Source organism: Pteronotus mesoamericanus, unplaced genomic scaffold, assembly GCF_021234165.1.
Source record: "Pteronotus mesoamericanus isolate MK-2021 breed Mesoamerican mustached bat unplaced genomic scaffold, CSHL_Meso_final contig_52, whole genome shotgun sequence".
In the NCBI taxonomy this organism is placed as follows: domain Eukaryota; kingdom Metazoa; phylum Chordata; class Mammalia; order Chiroptera; family Mormoopidae; genus Pteronotus; species Pteronotus mesoamericanus.
The window spans coordinates 13,161,888-13,176,108 of NW_026555189.1; the positions used below are offsets into that span (position 1 = coordinate 13,161,888).

A 14,221-nucleotide genomic window follows, 5' to 3' on the forward strand; every position below is an offset into this window, starting at 1 on the left:
AAATAGAAGACAGGAGGAAATTGAGGCGACCTTGGTTTGGGCAATAAGTTTTTAATACAACACTAAATATTTATTTACGATGAAAAAGAAATGGAGTATAGTCATGCAATGGAATACTACTCATGTCTATGAAAGAATATCCAAAATTTTATTTTGAAAGAAGCCAGACACAAAAGAGTATATACCATATGATTCTTGCTATCTGAAATTCAAGAACAGGCAAAACAATCTATGGTGGTAGAAATCAGGACATTAATTGATTCTAGGGATGATGGATTGACTGGAAAAAACAGGAGGGAACTTTCTGGGATGACAAACATATCTGAAAAAGGTCTGGGATCCAAAATATACAAAGAACTCTTAAGATTCAGCAATAAGAAAACAAGCCATTTAAAAATAGGCAAAAGACCCAAATAGACAACCCATTGAAGAAAACATACATGGCAAAAATAAATATAAAAAGATGTTCAACATAAGTCATTAGGAAATTGCAAATTAAAACAATGAGATATCACTACATACTTATTTGAATGGCCAAAATCCAAAACACTACCACCACCAAATGTTGGTGAGGACATTGGTATTTTAGTCTGATTGAGCTTCTATAAAAAAAACCTCAGGCTGAGTGGCTTATAAACAGGAAACACTTATTTTTTACAGTTCTGGAGGCTGAAAGTCCAAGGTCAGGGTACTAGCATGGTCCTGTTCTGGTGAGAGCCCTCTTCTAGGCTGCATACTGCCTACTTTGTCAATGTGTCCTCCCATGAGAGAAGAGGATAAGGCAGCTTTCTTTTTGGCCTCTTTTATAAAGTCATTAATCTCTTTTATTATTTTTTAAGATTTTATTTATTTTTAGAGGGCGGGAGGGAAGGAGACAGAGGAGGAGATAAACCCTCCATCAGTATGAGAGAGAAACATCAATCAAGTTGCCTCTGGCACATGCTCTGACTGGGACCAAACCCATGACCCAGGCATGTGCCCTAACCAGGAATCAAACCGGCGACCTTTAGCTTTGCAGGATGATGCTCAACCAACTGAGCCACACCATTCAGGGCCATTAATCTCTTTTATGAGGATTCTGCCTTCACAACTTAAACACCTCTCAAAGACCCCACTTCTTCATACTAGCATGTTGAGATTAGGATTCCAACATATGAATTGAGGGTTGGGGGACACAAATATTCAGACCATAGGATGGAGCAATCACTGTGATGGGAATGAAAAGATGTACCCACTTTAGAAGATAGCTTGGCAATTTCTTAACAAAGCTAAACACAGTTTGCCATATGATTTAGCAATCATGCTCCTTGGTATTTTCAATCAAGTAAGTGGAACCTTTTTTGAAACCTGTACTAGAACGTTTATAGCAGCTTTATTCATAATTATCAAAACTTAGGTGGAACCAAGATGTTCTTTATTAAGTAAATAGATAAACAAACTATGCATTCACACAGTGTAATATTACAAAAAGAAATGAATTAAAGCTATGGAAAGACAAAGGAAACTTAAGTGCATATTTCTAAGTGAAAGAAGCCAATCTGAAAAGGTTATACACTCTATGATTCCAACTATGTGACATTCTAGAAAAGGCAACATTTAAAAGGGCAGTGAATGTGAGGGGTTCAGCCAGGAGAGAAGAATAAATAGGTGTAGCACAGGAGATTTTTAGGGCAGTGAGACTATTCTGTTTGATACTGTAATGGTGGACACATAACACTATATATTTATCATAAAACACAGGACTGCACAACACAAAGAGTGAACCCTAGTGTAAACTATAGGCTTTAATTAATAATAATGTATAATACTGGTTCATCAATCATAATAAATATACCACACTAATGCAAGATATAAATAATAGAGAAAATTGTCGGGGATCATGGGAGGGGAGGTGTGAGGAAGAGTATATGAAACTCTGTACTTTCTGCTCAATTTTTCTACAAACCTAAAACTGCATTTAAAAATATAGTGTTAATTTAAAAAGAAAAATACCCATACATGCTAAAATACATATGAATTTCAAAAATATGCTATGTGAAAAGCCAGGCACAAAGGCATAATATGGTACAATTCCATTTATATGAAATAACCAAAACAGGAAAGTCCACAGAGACAGAGAGCAGATTAGTGGTTGGTAGGGGCTGAGGGGAGCTGGAAATGAGGAGTGACTAAGGGGCATGAGGTTCCGTTTGGGCTGATAAAATATTCTGGAACTAAATAGTGGTGATGGTTGCACAAAGTACTAAATGACACTGAATTGTATACTCTAAATGTTAGAGTAAGTGAATTATATCTCAAAAAAATACAAAAATTTTGCCCGACTCAGAGGGTAGCATATTGGTAGTTCTTTCTATAGTATGCAATAATCTAATACCCTGAAGGTCTGTTACCATGGGACAAAGGCTAAGTTTGATTATGATTTTCATCAGTGCCTTACAGTACTTCTCATACCTTTCACTGCAGTCTGTTTTGAAGATGAGACATTTAACATTTTTAAGGGAACCATAATTCACTCAAGACGGAGGCATAGGTAAACACAGCTCGCCTCCTCGCACAACCGTACCACCTCAAACTTACAACTAAACTATAGAACCATCACCCAGAACCATTAGAAATTGAGTTGAATGGAAGTCCGACAACTACGGAATTAAGGCAACCACATCCATCCAGACTGGTAGGAGGGACAGAGATGCTAAGACACTGAACAGATTGTTCCCACACTCAAGTGTGGTGGATAAAAATTTGGGAGGGATATCTTGGGAGTGAGGGGTCCCAGTCCCAGCCCAGGTTTCCAGTGCCAGGAAGAGAAGTCATTATACTTCAGCCTGCAAAAACCAGCAGGGATTGATATGATGAAGAAACTTACGCAGTCCCAAGCAGTTCCTCTTAAAGAACCCACACACGAACTTACTTGGACTCACTCCCTCTGAGCTCCAGCACGAGGATGTCAGCATGAAGGGCACCAGTGGCATACAGGGAGGGACTAAAGTGTCTAGCATCAAGAGCTTGGGGGACAGCTTCCTCCCAGACAGGAAGGCAGGGAGAGGCCACTGTTCCTTTTTTGAGCCCTCCATCTAAAGAGCCACAAAGCCTGCAGCTAGGTGACATATCAGAGACTCCATCAACCTGGCTAACAGTGTTTGCCTCACCCTGGTGATCCCCTAAGGCGCCACCCCACCCAACTTACAGCCCCCCAAAACTGTTAACAGTGGCTTTTCCATATAGGTGGCTGGTCTTGGCTCATGCTTCACAACTTCCTAAATCCTCTCAAACAAGCAACAGCTGGCCTCAGGGAGCCCCAGGCCGGACACCAGCAGCCTAGAATCACAGCTTGGCTTCTCCTGGGAATCTCCAAGCCCAGCACAAGCAGCAGCCATCTCAGATGGCTTTACAGCTCAGGCAGGGTGGCCCCAGGCAAAACACAGGTGGGGGCTGACCTTGGCCTGCACCACGCGGGACACCCAAGGGTCAACACACCCAGTGGACAGCTACAGACCATGTTGGAGCACCACCGCCATGCACAGCTGATCCTCCACAGAGGGCAGAGGTTGGCGGTCAGTGGTCACAGCCAGTCCTTGCAGCTGACTGGCCTGGGTAAATCCCTCCCACTGACCTGTCAACAGCAATCAAGGCTTAACTACGCAGAGGGTGCACCTTGAGTACCCAGCTTGGGTGATGGGGGAGGCTGTGCCACTGGACCCTACAGGATACCTACTGCATTAGGCCGCACTACCAAGACATGGAGTCAAAGCGGCTCTGCCTAACATGTGGGAACAAACACAGGGAACCTGCCAAAATGAGGGGACAGAGACACGAATGAAAGAACAGATCAAAGCTCCAGAAAAAGAGCTGAATGAAATGGAGATAAGCAATCTATCAGAGGCAGAGTTCAAAGCACTGGTTATAGGGATGCACGAGGAACTTAGCAAGGACTCAGCAGCTTAAAAAAAGATCCGGTTGGAAAGGAAGCATACACTAATTGAAATAAAGAACAATTTACAGGGAAACAACAGTAGAGTGGATGAAGCAGAGAATTAAATCAATGATTTGGAACATAAGGAAGCAAAAAACAACCAATCAGAAGAACAAGAAGAAAAAAGAATCCAGAAGAGGGTAGTATAAGCAGCCTCTGGGACAATTTCAAGAGGTCCAACATTTGCCTCATAGGGGTGCCAGAAGGAGAACAGAAAGAGCAAGAAGATGGAAATCTATTTGAAAAAATAATGAAAGAAAACCTCCCTAATTTGGTGAGAGAAATAGACATGCGAGAGAGTCCAGGAAGCACAGAGAGTCCCAAACAAGACGGATGCAAAGAGGCCCACTTCAAGACGCATCATAATTAAAATGCCTAAGGTTAAAGATAAAGAGAAAATCTTAAAAGCAGCAAGAGAAAAGCAGTTAGTTACCTACAGGGGCGTTCCCATAAGACTGTCAGCTGATTTCTCAAAAGAAACTTTGCCGTCTAGAAGGGACTGGCAAGAAATATTCAAAGTCACGAAGAGCAGGGACCTACAGCCAAGATTGCTCTGCTCGGCAAAGCTATCATTTAGAATCGAAGAGCAGATAAAGAGCTTCCCAGACGAGAAAAAACTAAAGGAGTTCATCATCATCAAACTGTTATTCTATGAAATGTTAAAGGGACTTAGTTAAGAAAAAGATCAAGTCTATGAACAATAAAATGGCAATACATATATATCTATCAACAACTGAATCTAAAAAACAAACTGAGCAAACACGAAGCACAGAGACAGAATCACAGGTACGGAGAGCATTTTGCTGGTTGCCAGATGGGAGGGAGTTTTGGGGGAATGGGTGAAGAGGTGAGGGGATTAAGAAGTACAAATAGGTTGTTACAGAATAGCCATGGAGATATAAAGTACAGTATAGGAAATGGAGTAGCCAAAGAACTCACACACATGACTCATGGACGTGAACAACAGTGGGTGGATTGCCTGAGGGATGGAGGATACTGGGTCGAGGGGGGCAAAAGGGAAAAAATCAGGACAACTGTAATAGCATAATCAATAAAATATAATAAAAAATAAAGGGAACCATAATTATCATTCAAATGGTAAAGTGTCACAGAGACAGACATTCTTTTATAATTCATATGAGCAAGTCTTAAGAGATTAAGCATTATCTGGTTTCAATGTTTATAAGAAAGTGAAGATAAATAGATCAGGGAACAAATCAAACACTGCACATCACACAAGTTACACACAACAGAATAATCTTCCAATTCTAATATGTGAGCTAAAAATATTAAATAGACAACACCATGTTTTATTCATGAAAACAACAATCAATTTATTGCTCACTTAGAAACTGAATTCATAATCTAATAAAGATTTTAATATGATGGTGAAAGAGTTTCAAATAAATAAAACAAAAAAAGTCTTAGAAGTCAAGTTCAACATTAATTATGGTAAGAAGTGCAATGGATTGGAACACTTCAAAAACATTTAAATTCATGAATTTATAGTAACTCTCATCGGTCAACCTTTGGAGGATGCTAAGATAACAACTCATTCAACTCATTTTTTAAAAAACTGGTAAATAAGGTGAAATAAATCAAGCATTCATTCTGCCTTTCCTATACAAACTATACTTCAGCATAACCAAATAGTGGATGTGGGGAAATTTCTTTTTATAGAAGTATTACAGCTATTAAAAATGAAAGATCAAATTAGAAAACTATCATTTTGCAACTCCTAATAAATAAATTAATAAATTAATGGGCCCTAGGCAATCATATTCAAGGGCTGATAATGTCACAAAAAAGAACACCAGATATTATATACTTCCTGATGAAAGTATATACCATCATCTATGAAGTAGTCTTGCAAAAAAAAAAAAAAAATCAAACCTGAACCTGATCAAGCCCCATCTAGCTACTGCTTAATAGCGAATACAAAAAAAAAAAAAAAGGATACACCATACAAAAGAATAAACTCAAAATGGATTAAAGATTTAATGTTAGATTCAGAACCATAAAAATCTTAAAAGTAAACATAAGCAGTAAAATCTCAGACATTTCTCATAGCAATATTTTTTCTGATATCTTGCCTCAGGCAAGGGAAACCAAAGAAAAAATAAGCAAATGGGAGTACATCAAACTAAAAAATTTTTGTGGCCCTAGCTGGGTAACTCAGTTGGTTAGAGCGTTGTCCTGGTATGCCAAGGTTGTGGGTTAGAGACATGTCAGGGGACATACAGGTATCAACCAATGAATGCATAAATAAGTGGAACAACAAAATCGATGTTTCTGTTTCTCTCTCTCCCTTCCTCTCTCTAAAATCAATAACTAAAAATTTAAAAAATAAAAAAATAAAAAGTTATTGCATAGCAAAGGAAACCATTGACAAAATGAAAAGACGACCCACTGAATGGGAGAACCTATTTACCAATGATACATCTGATAAGGGGTTAATATCCAAAATCCAAAAAGAATTTATAAAACTCAACACCAAAAAAAAAACACCTCGATTTAAAAGTGGACAAAGGACCTGAATAGACACTTCTTCAAAGAGGACATAGGGATGGCCAATAAGCACATGAAAAGATGCTCAATGTTACTAATCATCAGAGAAGTGCAAATTAAAACCACAATGAGATATCACCTCACACCTCTCAGAATGGCTATTCATCAATAAGTCAACAAGCAATAGTGTTGCTGAGGATGTGGAGAAAAGGGAACCCTCATGCACTGTTGGTGGGAATGCACACTGGTGCAGCCACTATGGAAAGCAGTATGGAGTTACATGAAGAATTAAAAATGCAACTGCCTTATGACCCAGAGATTCCACTTCAGGGAATATATCCGAAGAAACCTGGAACATTAATGTGAAAGAATATATTCACCTCAGCATTATTTACAATAGCCAAGATTTGGAAGCAGCCCAAGTATCCACCAGTAGATGAGTGGATAAAAAAGCTGTGGTACATTTACGCAATGGAATACTACTTGGACATAAAAAAGGAAATCTTACCCTTTGGGACGGCATGGGTGGACCTGGAGAGCATTATGCTAAGTGACATAAACCAGTCAGAGAAAGACAAGTACCATATGATTTCACTCATATATGGAATCTAATGAACAAAATAAACTAACAAATAGAAACAGACTCACAGATAGAGAACTGACAGCTGTCAGAGGGGAGGTGGTTTGCAGGGCTGAGAAAAAGGTAAAGGGATTAAGCAAAAACGACGACAAAACCCAAAAAACTCATAGACACAGACAACAGTATGGTGATTACCAGAAAGGGGGTGGGAGAAGACAGAAGAGGGCATAAGGGGCACAAATGGTGACGGAGGAAAACTTCACCTCAAGTGGTGAACACACAATACAATATACAGATGATGGATTATAGAATTGCACACCTGAAACTTAAATAATAAAATTTTATTAACCAATGTTGCCCCGATAAATTCAATGAAAAATAGAAAAGAAAGAGGAAGATGTTAAATATCTTAGAAATATCATAAGAAAAATCAGGATTATAAAATTACTCAAAACAAATCGCCTAGTTTCTTCAAAAACAATAGAAAATGCAAGGGAAAAAGAAGGGGAAACCTATAGATCAAATATTATTTAAGACAAATGCCAACCAATTGCAATAGACCTTATACATTCTGATTTCAAAAAAAAATTTGTAGGACAGTTGAGAAAACTGGTTGGATATTTGATGATACTAAGAAATTACTCTTAAGTATTTTTAGGTTTTCTATGTGATTTTTTCTAAAAAGTTATATTTTGAAGCTATATACTAAATATTTATGGGTTAAATCATATATCTGGGATTTGATTCAAAATAAATAGTGCAGAGGGTTGGAGGCGGGTAGAGACTAGGTGAGGTATAATGAAAGATGGGCCATGAATTAATGATAACGGTTTAGGTAGGGTGATGGAAGCTCATTATTCTGTTATCTCTACTCTTGCATATATTTGTGAATTGCTATAATAAAATAAGTGATGTATACTTATATATGTAGAAAATATTTCTCAAAGTTATCCAAGATACTGGTAACAGTGATTTTGCCTTTAGGAGGGAGAACTGGGTCAAGGCCAAGAAGGAGGGGGTCAAGATTTACTTCTACTGTGCAATTATTATAGTACTCATATATTAATTTAATTAAATTATTTTAAAAAGCAAATATATATATAATTACATATTTTCCCTGCCAAATAATTGTCATCAGCCTACAAATATATTCATGTATATAGACTCTTTAAAACTTTTGTTCTTGATTCCACATCATATCCTCCAGCTAACATTCTACTTCTGTATTCTCCTTATAGCCAAATTTCTCAGCAGTTTCTTGCCTTCACTATCTCTTCTCCTTCATACATCATTCCCTTTTTGTCCTACTCCAGCCTGGCTTCCCTCCTCCCCTCTCTCCCCAAACACCCCTAGTGAAAATCCCCCATGAGCTCCATGTTACAAATCTAACAGACACTTCTCTGCATTTAATTTGTTCAGCTTGTTAATAGCATTTGGCACAGGTGACCATTACTTCCCTGATACACTACCCTCTCTTAAACTCCATCACATTCCTACTCCTCTATTTAACCTGTAAACATTGAAATAAGACCCAAGACTGAGTCTTAGCGTCTCCTATTCTCCATCCACATTTTCTAGTTAGGCAAGTTTATACTGTTCCTGAGGCTTTAATATGACCTATTTGCTAATGTCTCCAAAATGTATATCTAACCCTGACCTCTCCTCTGAGACCCAAACTCATGTATCCCACTGCTGAAAAACAAATCTCACATTTGAATGCCTAATAGATATCTTACCATGCTCACAACAGCTCTCTTGATTCCCTTTCCCCAAACCTATCTTTCTCATAGTCTTCGTTCTGTCTTGCCTTCAGTAAATACCACCACTAACCACCCAGCAATATCTTAAGTTAAGAATAAGTGTTATCTTTGAATTTTCCTTTTCCTCATTTCCAACATTCAATTTCTTTGCAGTTCCCATCCTGTCTGCTCATAAAATACACCTTGACTTCTCCATGAACTTCATTATATCTCCACAGTTATCCTCTTAGTACAAGCCATTCATTACCTCTTATCTGGACTACTGCAATAGGCTTCTAATGAGTAAGAGTAATATTTTTTAAATGAGTATTAGATCAGCCTAAATGCTTTTTGTGGAAATTGACAAGTTGATTCTATAATTGTCAGGAGAAAATAAAGGGCCAAGAATAGCCTAGACAATTTTGAAGGATGAAGAAGTGATAAATGGAGAAAAGTAAAGGGAGATAAATTGATGACTTTACCAGTTACCAAAACCTGATGTTAAGTTTATCAAGGAACTTGGTATATAGCAGAGATACCATTAACAAATACACAAATTCTGGAGAAACTGGCTATCAGCATAAAATGATACAATTATATCATATTATACATATATAAAAATAAACTCCTCATAGATTAGACTTAATGTGAATAACAAAGCTCCATAGCTTTTATTAAAAAAAAATACAGGAGCCTATTACATCAGTATTGTTGGAATTGTCAGAATGAGCATAATTTTGTCAAATGCCTGTTATAAAAACAAGAAAGCAAACGAAAACAAGCAAAAAAAAATCTGCCACATATTGTTCTGGCTGGAGAATGGTGGAGAATGGAAGGGCCACCTTCTACCCTACTCACCTACCCCAACCCCTTATCAAATCAAATTGAATCAATATACACTTTTTAAAGGAAACAAAGTTTCAAAACTGTGTAAGCCAAAAAAGCTTTTCTTAGGTAACTTATAAACATAGGGAAGTTCAAAGTAATTTGGAAAAGAAAAAATAATAAACTTGAGATATAGACATCAATCTATTTATCTGTACAACAAACCATTATCTTTGGAAGGGGGGTGAGGGAAGGTTTCAAGAGAAAGGAAGGTTAATATCCTCTTTATTCACACATGTAATGTTTGACTGTCACTAACATGCACTAATTTTGATAAATTTTAAATAATAATGTTTAAATAAAATAAAACCAAGTTATTCATATCCCGCAAATAAAAAGTATTAGAAGCAAGAAGGGTAACTTTCTGTTATGATTAGAGCACAGGTTCTGGGATCAGAGTCCTGGGTTAATAAACCCTGGCTACATTACTTTGGGCTCCGTGACTTTGGGCAAGTCTAAACGTAATTTTACTCACCTGTAAAATGGGAGCAATAACAGCATCTGACTCATAGGCTTTTGAGGGGGGCATTAAATAACGCAAGGAAAGCACTTAGCACAGGGCCTGGCATTAACGACATAGTGACTTTAGGAAGGGTAAAAGTTGAATTAGGAACACTAATAACTTTCCCAGCATTTCTACTCCTTAGAAACTCAGAAAGCAAGCTGTCTGAGTCAGACTCCAGGTCAAAGGTTGGGTCAGGAACCCCTCAGCCAGTTCGACCTAAGTGCCTTGAGAGATCAGATGCTATTGCCCCCACATCCGTTCCCTTTCTGAGTCTCTCTTAAAAGGAGGTTACACATCCAGACTGATCAGGGAAATGGCCAAATTCTTGAGGTGGAGGCTGGACGAAGAACATTTCACCCCAACCCGTCCCAGTGGGTCAGAAGTTTCAGGAACTGCCAAAATGAATGTCCTTCGTGCCTCAATAGCACCTTGACTTCAAACACCCTTCTTAGCGTCTTTCTCTTCCCGCCAACAACCCTCTCTTGGGGCTCAGTTCAGACACTGTCTAGATCTGCGTTCCGGCCGCAGTGTCCAATTAATCTTGTTTCTCTGCTCAATTTCTCGCCCTCCGCCCCAGGCTCCCCAGTTTCTTCAGTTCTTTCACCTGCACCTGAGTGTAACCATTCCTGCCTCAATAACCCCTCTTCCACCTCAGGGACCTCTCCTCCACCACCGTTTCCCTAAGTGTCTACCTCAGGTTCCCCTGCCTCAGCCTCAGTTTCCTTCCCTCAGCCTCACACCCTAGGCTCCCGGCCTAGCCCTACCGGCTTTCTCCAGAGTCAGCGCCCCCAGGCGGCGGATGACCTCCTCGTCCAGATCCCACTGCTCCGCCATCCCTGCCCACCCTCCGCGCGGCGCCGCGCCGCGCCGCGCCGCTCGGCTCCACTCGGCTCACCTGTCGCGATCCCTGAGACCGCCCAGCGCGAGCCAGGCCCCGCCCCACGCCGTCAGGCCCTTCCCCCGGCCCCGCCCCTCCCGCGCACCGGGGGTCCGTTATTGCCAGGGTCACGCGCCTCCCGGCCCGGCGCCGGAGTCCGAACCATGGTATGGAGCCCGCCCTGGTGGGGGCGCCAAAATCACTAACACGGCGAATTGGGGTGGGGGGCCAGGTGGTGGAGAATTAGGGCTATAGGGTTAGGTTACTGGCTCTGGGACAGAAGGGGATATGGCCCCAGCTTTGAAGGATCTGGGCGCTGGGTCCGAGGAATTGGAAGAATGCTCCTACTTCGAGGGGTGAAGTGTTCTAGCTTTGAAGATTAGGGGGATTCCAGGTCTGATGAGTCGGGGTGTGCCTCTTGACAGGGTGAAGGTCTTTACAGCTCAGCATTTGTGGCTGTTGACTCTGAGGCAAGGTGGAGCAAGAGCGGGTAACTGGGGGAGGAAGGGATCCAAATCGGAAGGATTGGAAGGCAGACCTCTGAGGCATGATGGGAACCATTGGGGAACTTGGCTCTGAGAAGTTGAGGCCCTGTTTTTAGAGCATGGGGTGGTTATAGCTTTAGAAATTGATTTTGGGGAGAGGGATCTGTGAAACAGAGATGGTGCTCTTTCGGATGGGATGGGGATGCCTATACTAGACCTAGTGCAATTCCTGCTACAGGTCTCCAAACTTGCCAGTGGTTAAAGGCTCTCCGCAGGCTGGGGTAGTTATGCACTAACCAGCCTCTGAGCAGTCTTGGGGAAGAAAACTCTGGAAAGAACAGCCATATCCTTAATCCCTACCCTCACTACAGCAGGGACCTCTTGAGACCCCTCGCATGGATGGGACATGTATGTGTAAGGAGGCAAACTCTTAAGCCAAGAACTTCTTGTCATTACTTTATCCTTAATAAGAAAAGAGGAACTAAGACCAAAACTGTGGCTCACCTTCGAGGAGCAGGTTTTCTTCAGCATCCAAAATCACACTCAAAGCACATTTCACTGAGATCTCAACCAGCTTGTCACCTTTAAGGAGAACAGAGAGCAAAAATCCAGAGTTCTTGCATATTTATGTTTTCTGGTCTAGGTACGTCCCTTAGTTACTCTCAACTTGTCATATTCAGTCTTACCCATATTTAGAAGGGCTAGGACTCCAAAGCCTAGATTAGCTCATTAGATTGGCTTTTCCAGCTCTGCTTCTGTGAGTCATGAATCCATTTTTCAATTTGTAATATCTCTCTTCATGTACCCTTTAACTTTTCCAGCTGCAACTGTGGTATATGTAATTGCTCTTCTTTATATCTGAATATTGAGACCAGGTTTATTATAAAGGAACGCCATCCTCTTTGTTGCATGCATTTATTTTCCTTCCTTCGCTGTCAACATAGGAGATTTGGGATTTTATTGGAGAAATAGTCTTTTCCTCTCTTTAGCAACCACCTCTTACTTTAATACTCTTTCCCCCAGTAACACTTTAATGCAAATTTTGAAACATTCGGAAAGGTTGAATGAATTGTATAGTGAGCATTATACACCCACCATCTAGATTCTACAATAAACATTTTGCTGTATTTGTTTTATCACATGTTCATCTATCCCTCTATCAGTCCATCTTATTTTTGATACATTCAGAATAAGTTACTGATACTGCATAAGAATAAGTCACTTCAGCATGCATAATTTTTACCTAGAATTCAATATTGTTTTATGGTTCTTAGGTAAAATTTTATACACTACTAATCACTCTTTAATTTTTTTTGTAAGAGTATTGCTTATTTTAAAATCTGGTACAGATGGTTTGTATGTTTGATGGCTACTTTATATATATATTATTGGTTATGCTATTAAAAATAAGGAATGCTACATGTATTTGTGTGTCATCCTTGTGCAGGGGCATTGCTAATCTTCTCTGTAGCATTCCAATTTTAGTATATGTGCTGCTGAAGCAAGCATGGCTTTCTACTTTTCTGTAGTGTTGATAAACTAATTCATCTTGAAGTAAAATAGACAATTCATTTATGAACAGATAACCTCGAACTTTTAACAATGAGCTGGAAGGTTAGGGATCTTTGCTTCCTTTAACCCACAGAATTCAGCTGTCCTGACATGGCCCCAATAAGGTCATGTCTCTGCAAGTACAATCCCAAGAGAGTCCTGCACATGCTCAGTGGGGTGGGGAGCACCTCATCATAATTCTCTCTATATAAAACAGCTTTATTAAGCCCTGACTAGTGTGGCTCAGTGGATTGAATGCCAGCTTGTGAACTGAAGGGCCACTGGTTCAATTCCCAGTCAGGGCACATGCCTGGGTTGTGGGCCAGGTCCCCAGTAGGGCGTTGCTTTAAGAGGCAACCACACATTGGTGTTTCACTCCCTCTCTTTCTCCCTCACTTCCCCTCTCTAAAAATAAATAAAATCTTTTTTAAAAAGTTTTAAGAAATAATTCACATACTATACAATTTACCATTTTAAAGTGTACAATTCAGTAGTTTTTAGTAGCTTTACAGAGTTGTGCAACTATCACCACAATCAACTTTAGAACATTTGCATGATCCCAAAAAGAAGTTCCATACCTATTAATGGTCACCCCTTAATCTCCCCCCACCTCTCTAGCCCTAGGCAACCACTAATCTACAATCTATCTTAATAAATTTGCCTATCATGTACATTACTTATAGATGGAATCATATAATTTGTGGCCTTTTGTGCCTGGCTTCCTAACATAATATGTTAAGGTTTTGTTCATGTTGTAGCATGTATCTGTACTTCACACTTTTTTATTGACTGCATTTTGTTTATTCATTCATCAGTTGATGGACAGTTTGGTTGTTTCTACTTTTTTTTTTAATCCTCACCCAAGGATATGTTTATTGAATTTAGAGATAGAGGAAGGGGGAGAGAGAGAGAGAGAGTAACATTGATGTAAGAGAGAAACACCTATCAATTGCCTTCCACATGTGCCCCGACTAGGTACTGAACCCACAACCTAGTATGTGCCTTGATCAGGAATTGAACCCACAGCCTTTCGGTGTATGGGATAACACTCCAACCAAGTGAGCCACCCAGCCATGGCTGTTTCTACTTTTTAGCTATTATGAATAATACTTCTATGA

General features: G+C 39.8%; 1 protein-coding gene and 1 non-coding gene across 2 annotated transcripts in view; both read right to left on the bottom strand.

Annotated features, from left to right (window-relative positions):
* Positions 1 to 11,080, bottom strand: part of LRRC36 (leucine rich repeat containing 36) — a 54,220-nt gene extending 43,140 nt beyond the window's left edge. The window contains exon 1 of the mRNA XM_054579326.1: positions 10,955 to 11,080. Coding sequence (XP_054435301.1) covers positions 10,955 to 11,024 — 70 coding nt within the window. The 5' untranslated portion in view covers positions 11,025 to 11,080. The remainder of the gene's footprint in view (positions 1 to 10,954) is intronic.
* Positions 11,081 to 12,954: 1,874 nt separating this feature from the next.
* On the bottom strand, positions 12,955 to 13,057 carry LOC129075313 (U6 spliceosomal RNA). Its single transcript, XR_008529620.1, has one exon. It is a non-coding gene; the product is annotated as a U6 spliceosomal RNA (small nuclear RNA).
* Between the last annotated feature and the right edge of the window lie 1,164 nt (positions 13,058 to 14,221).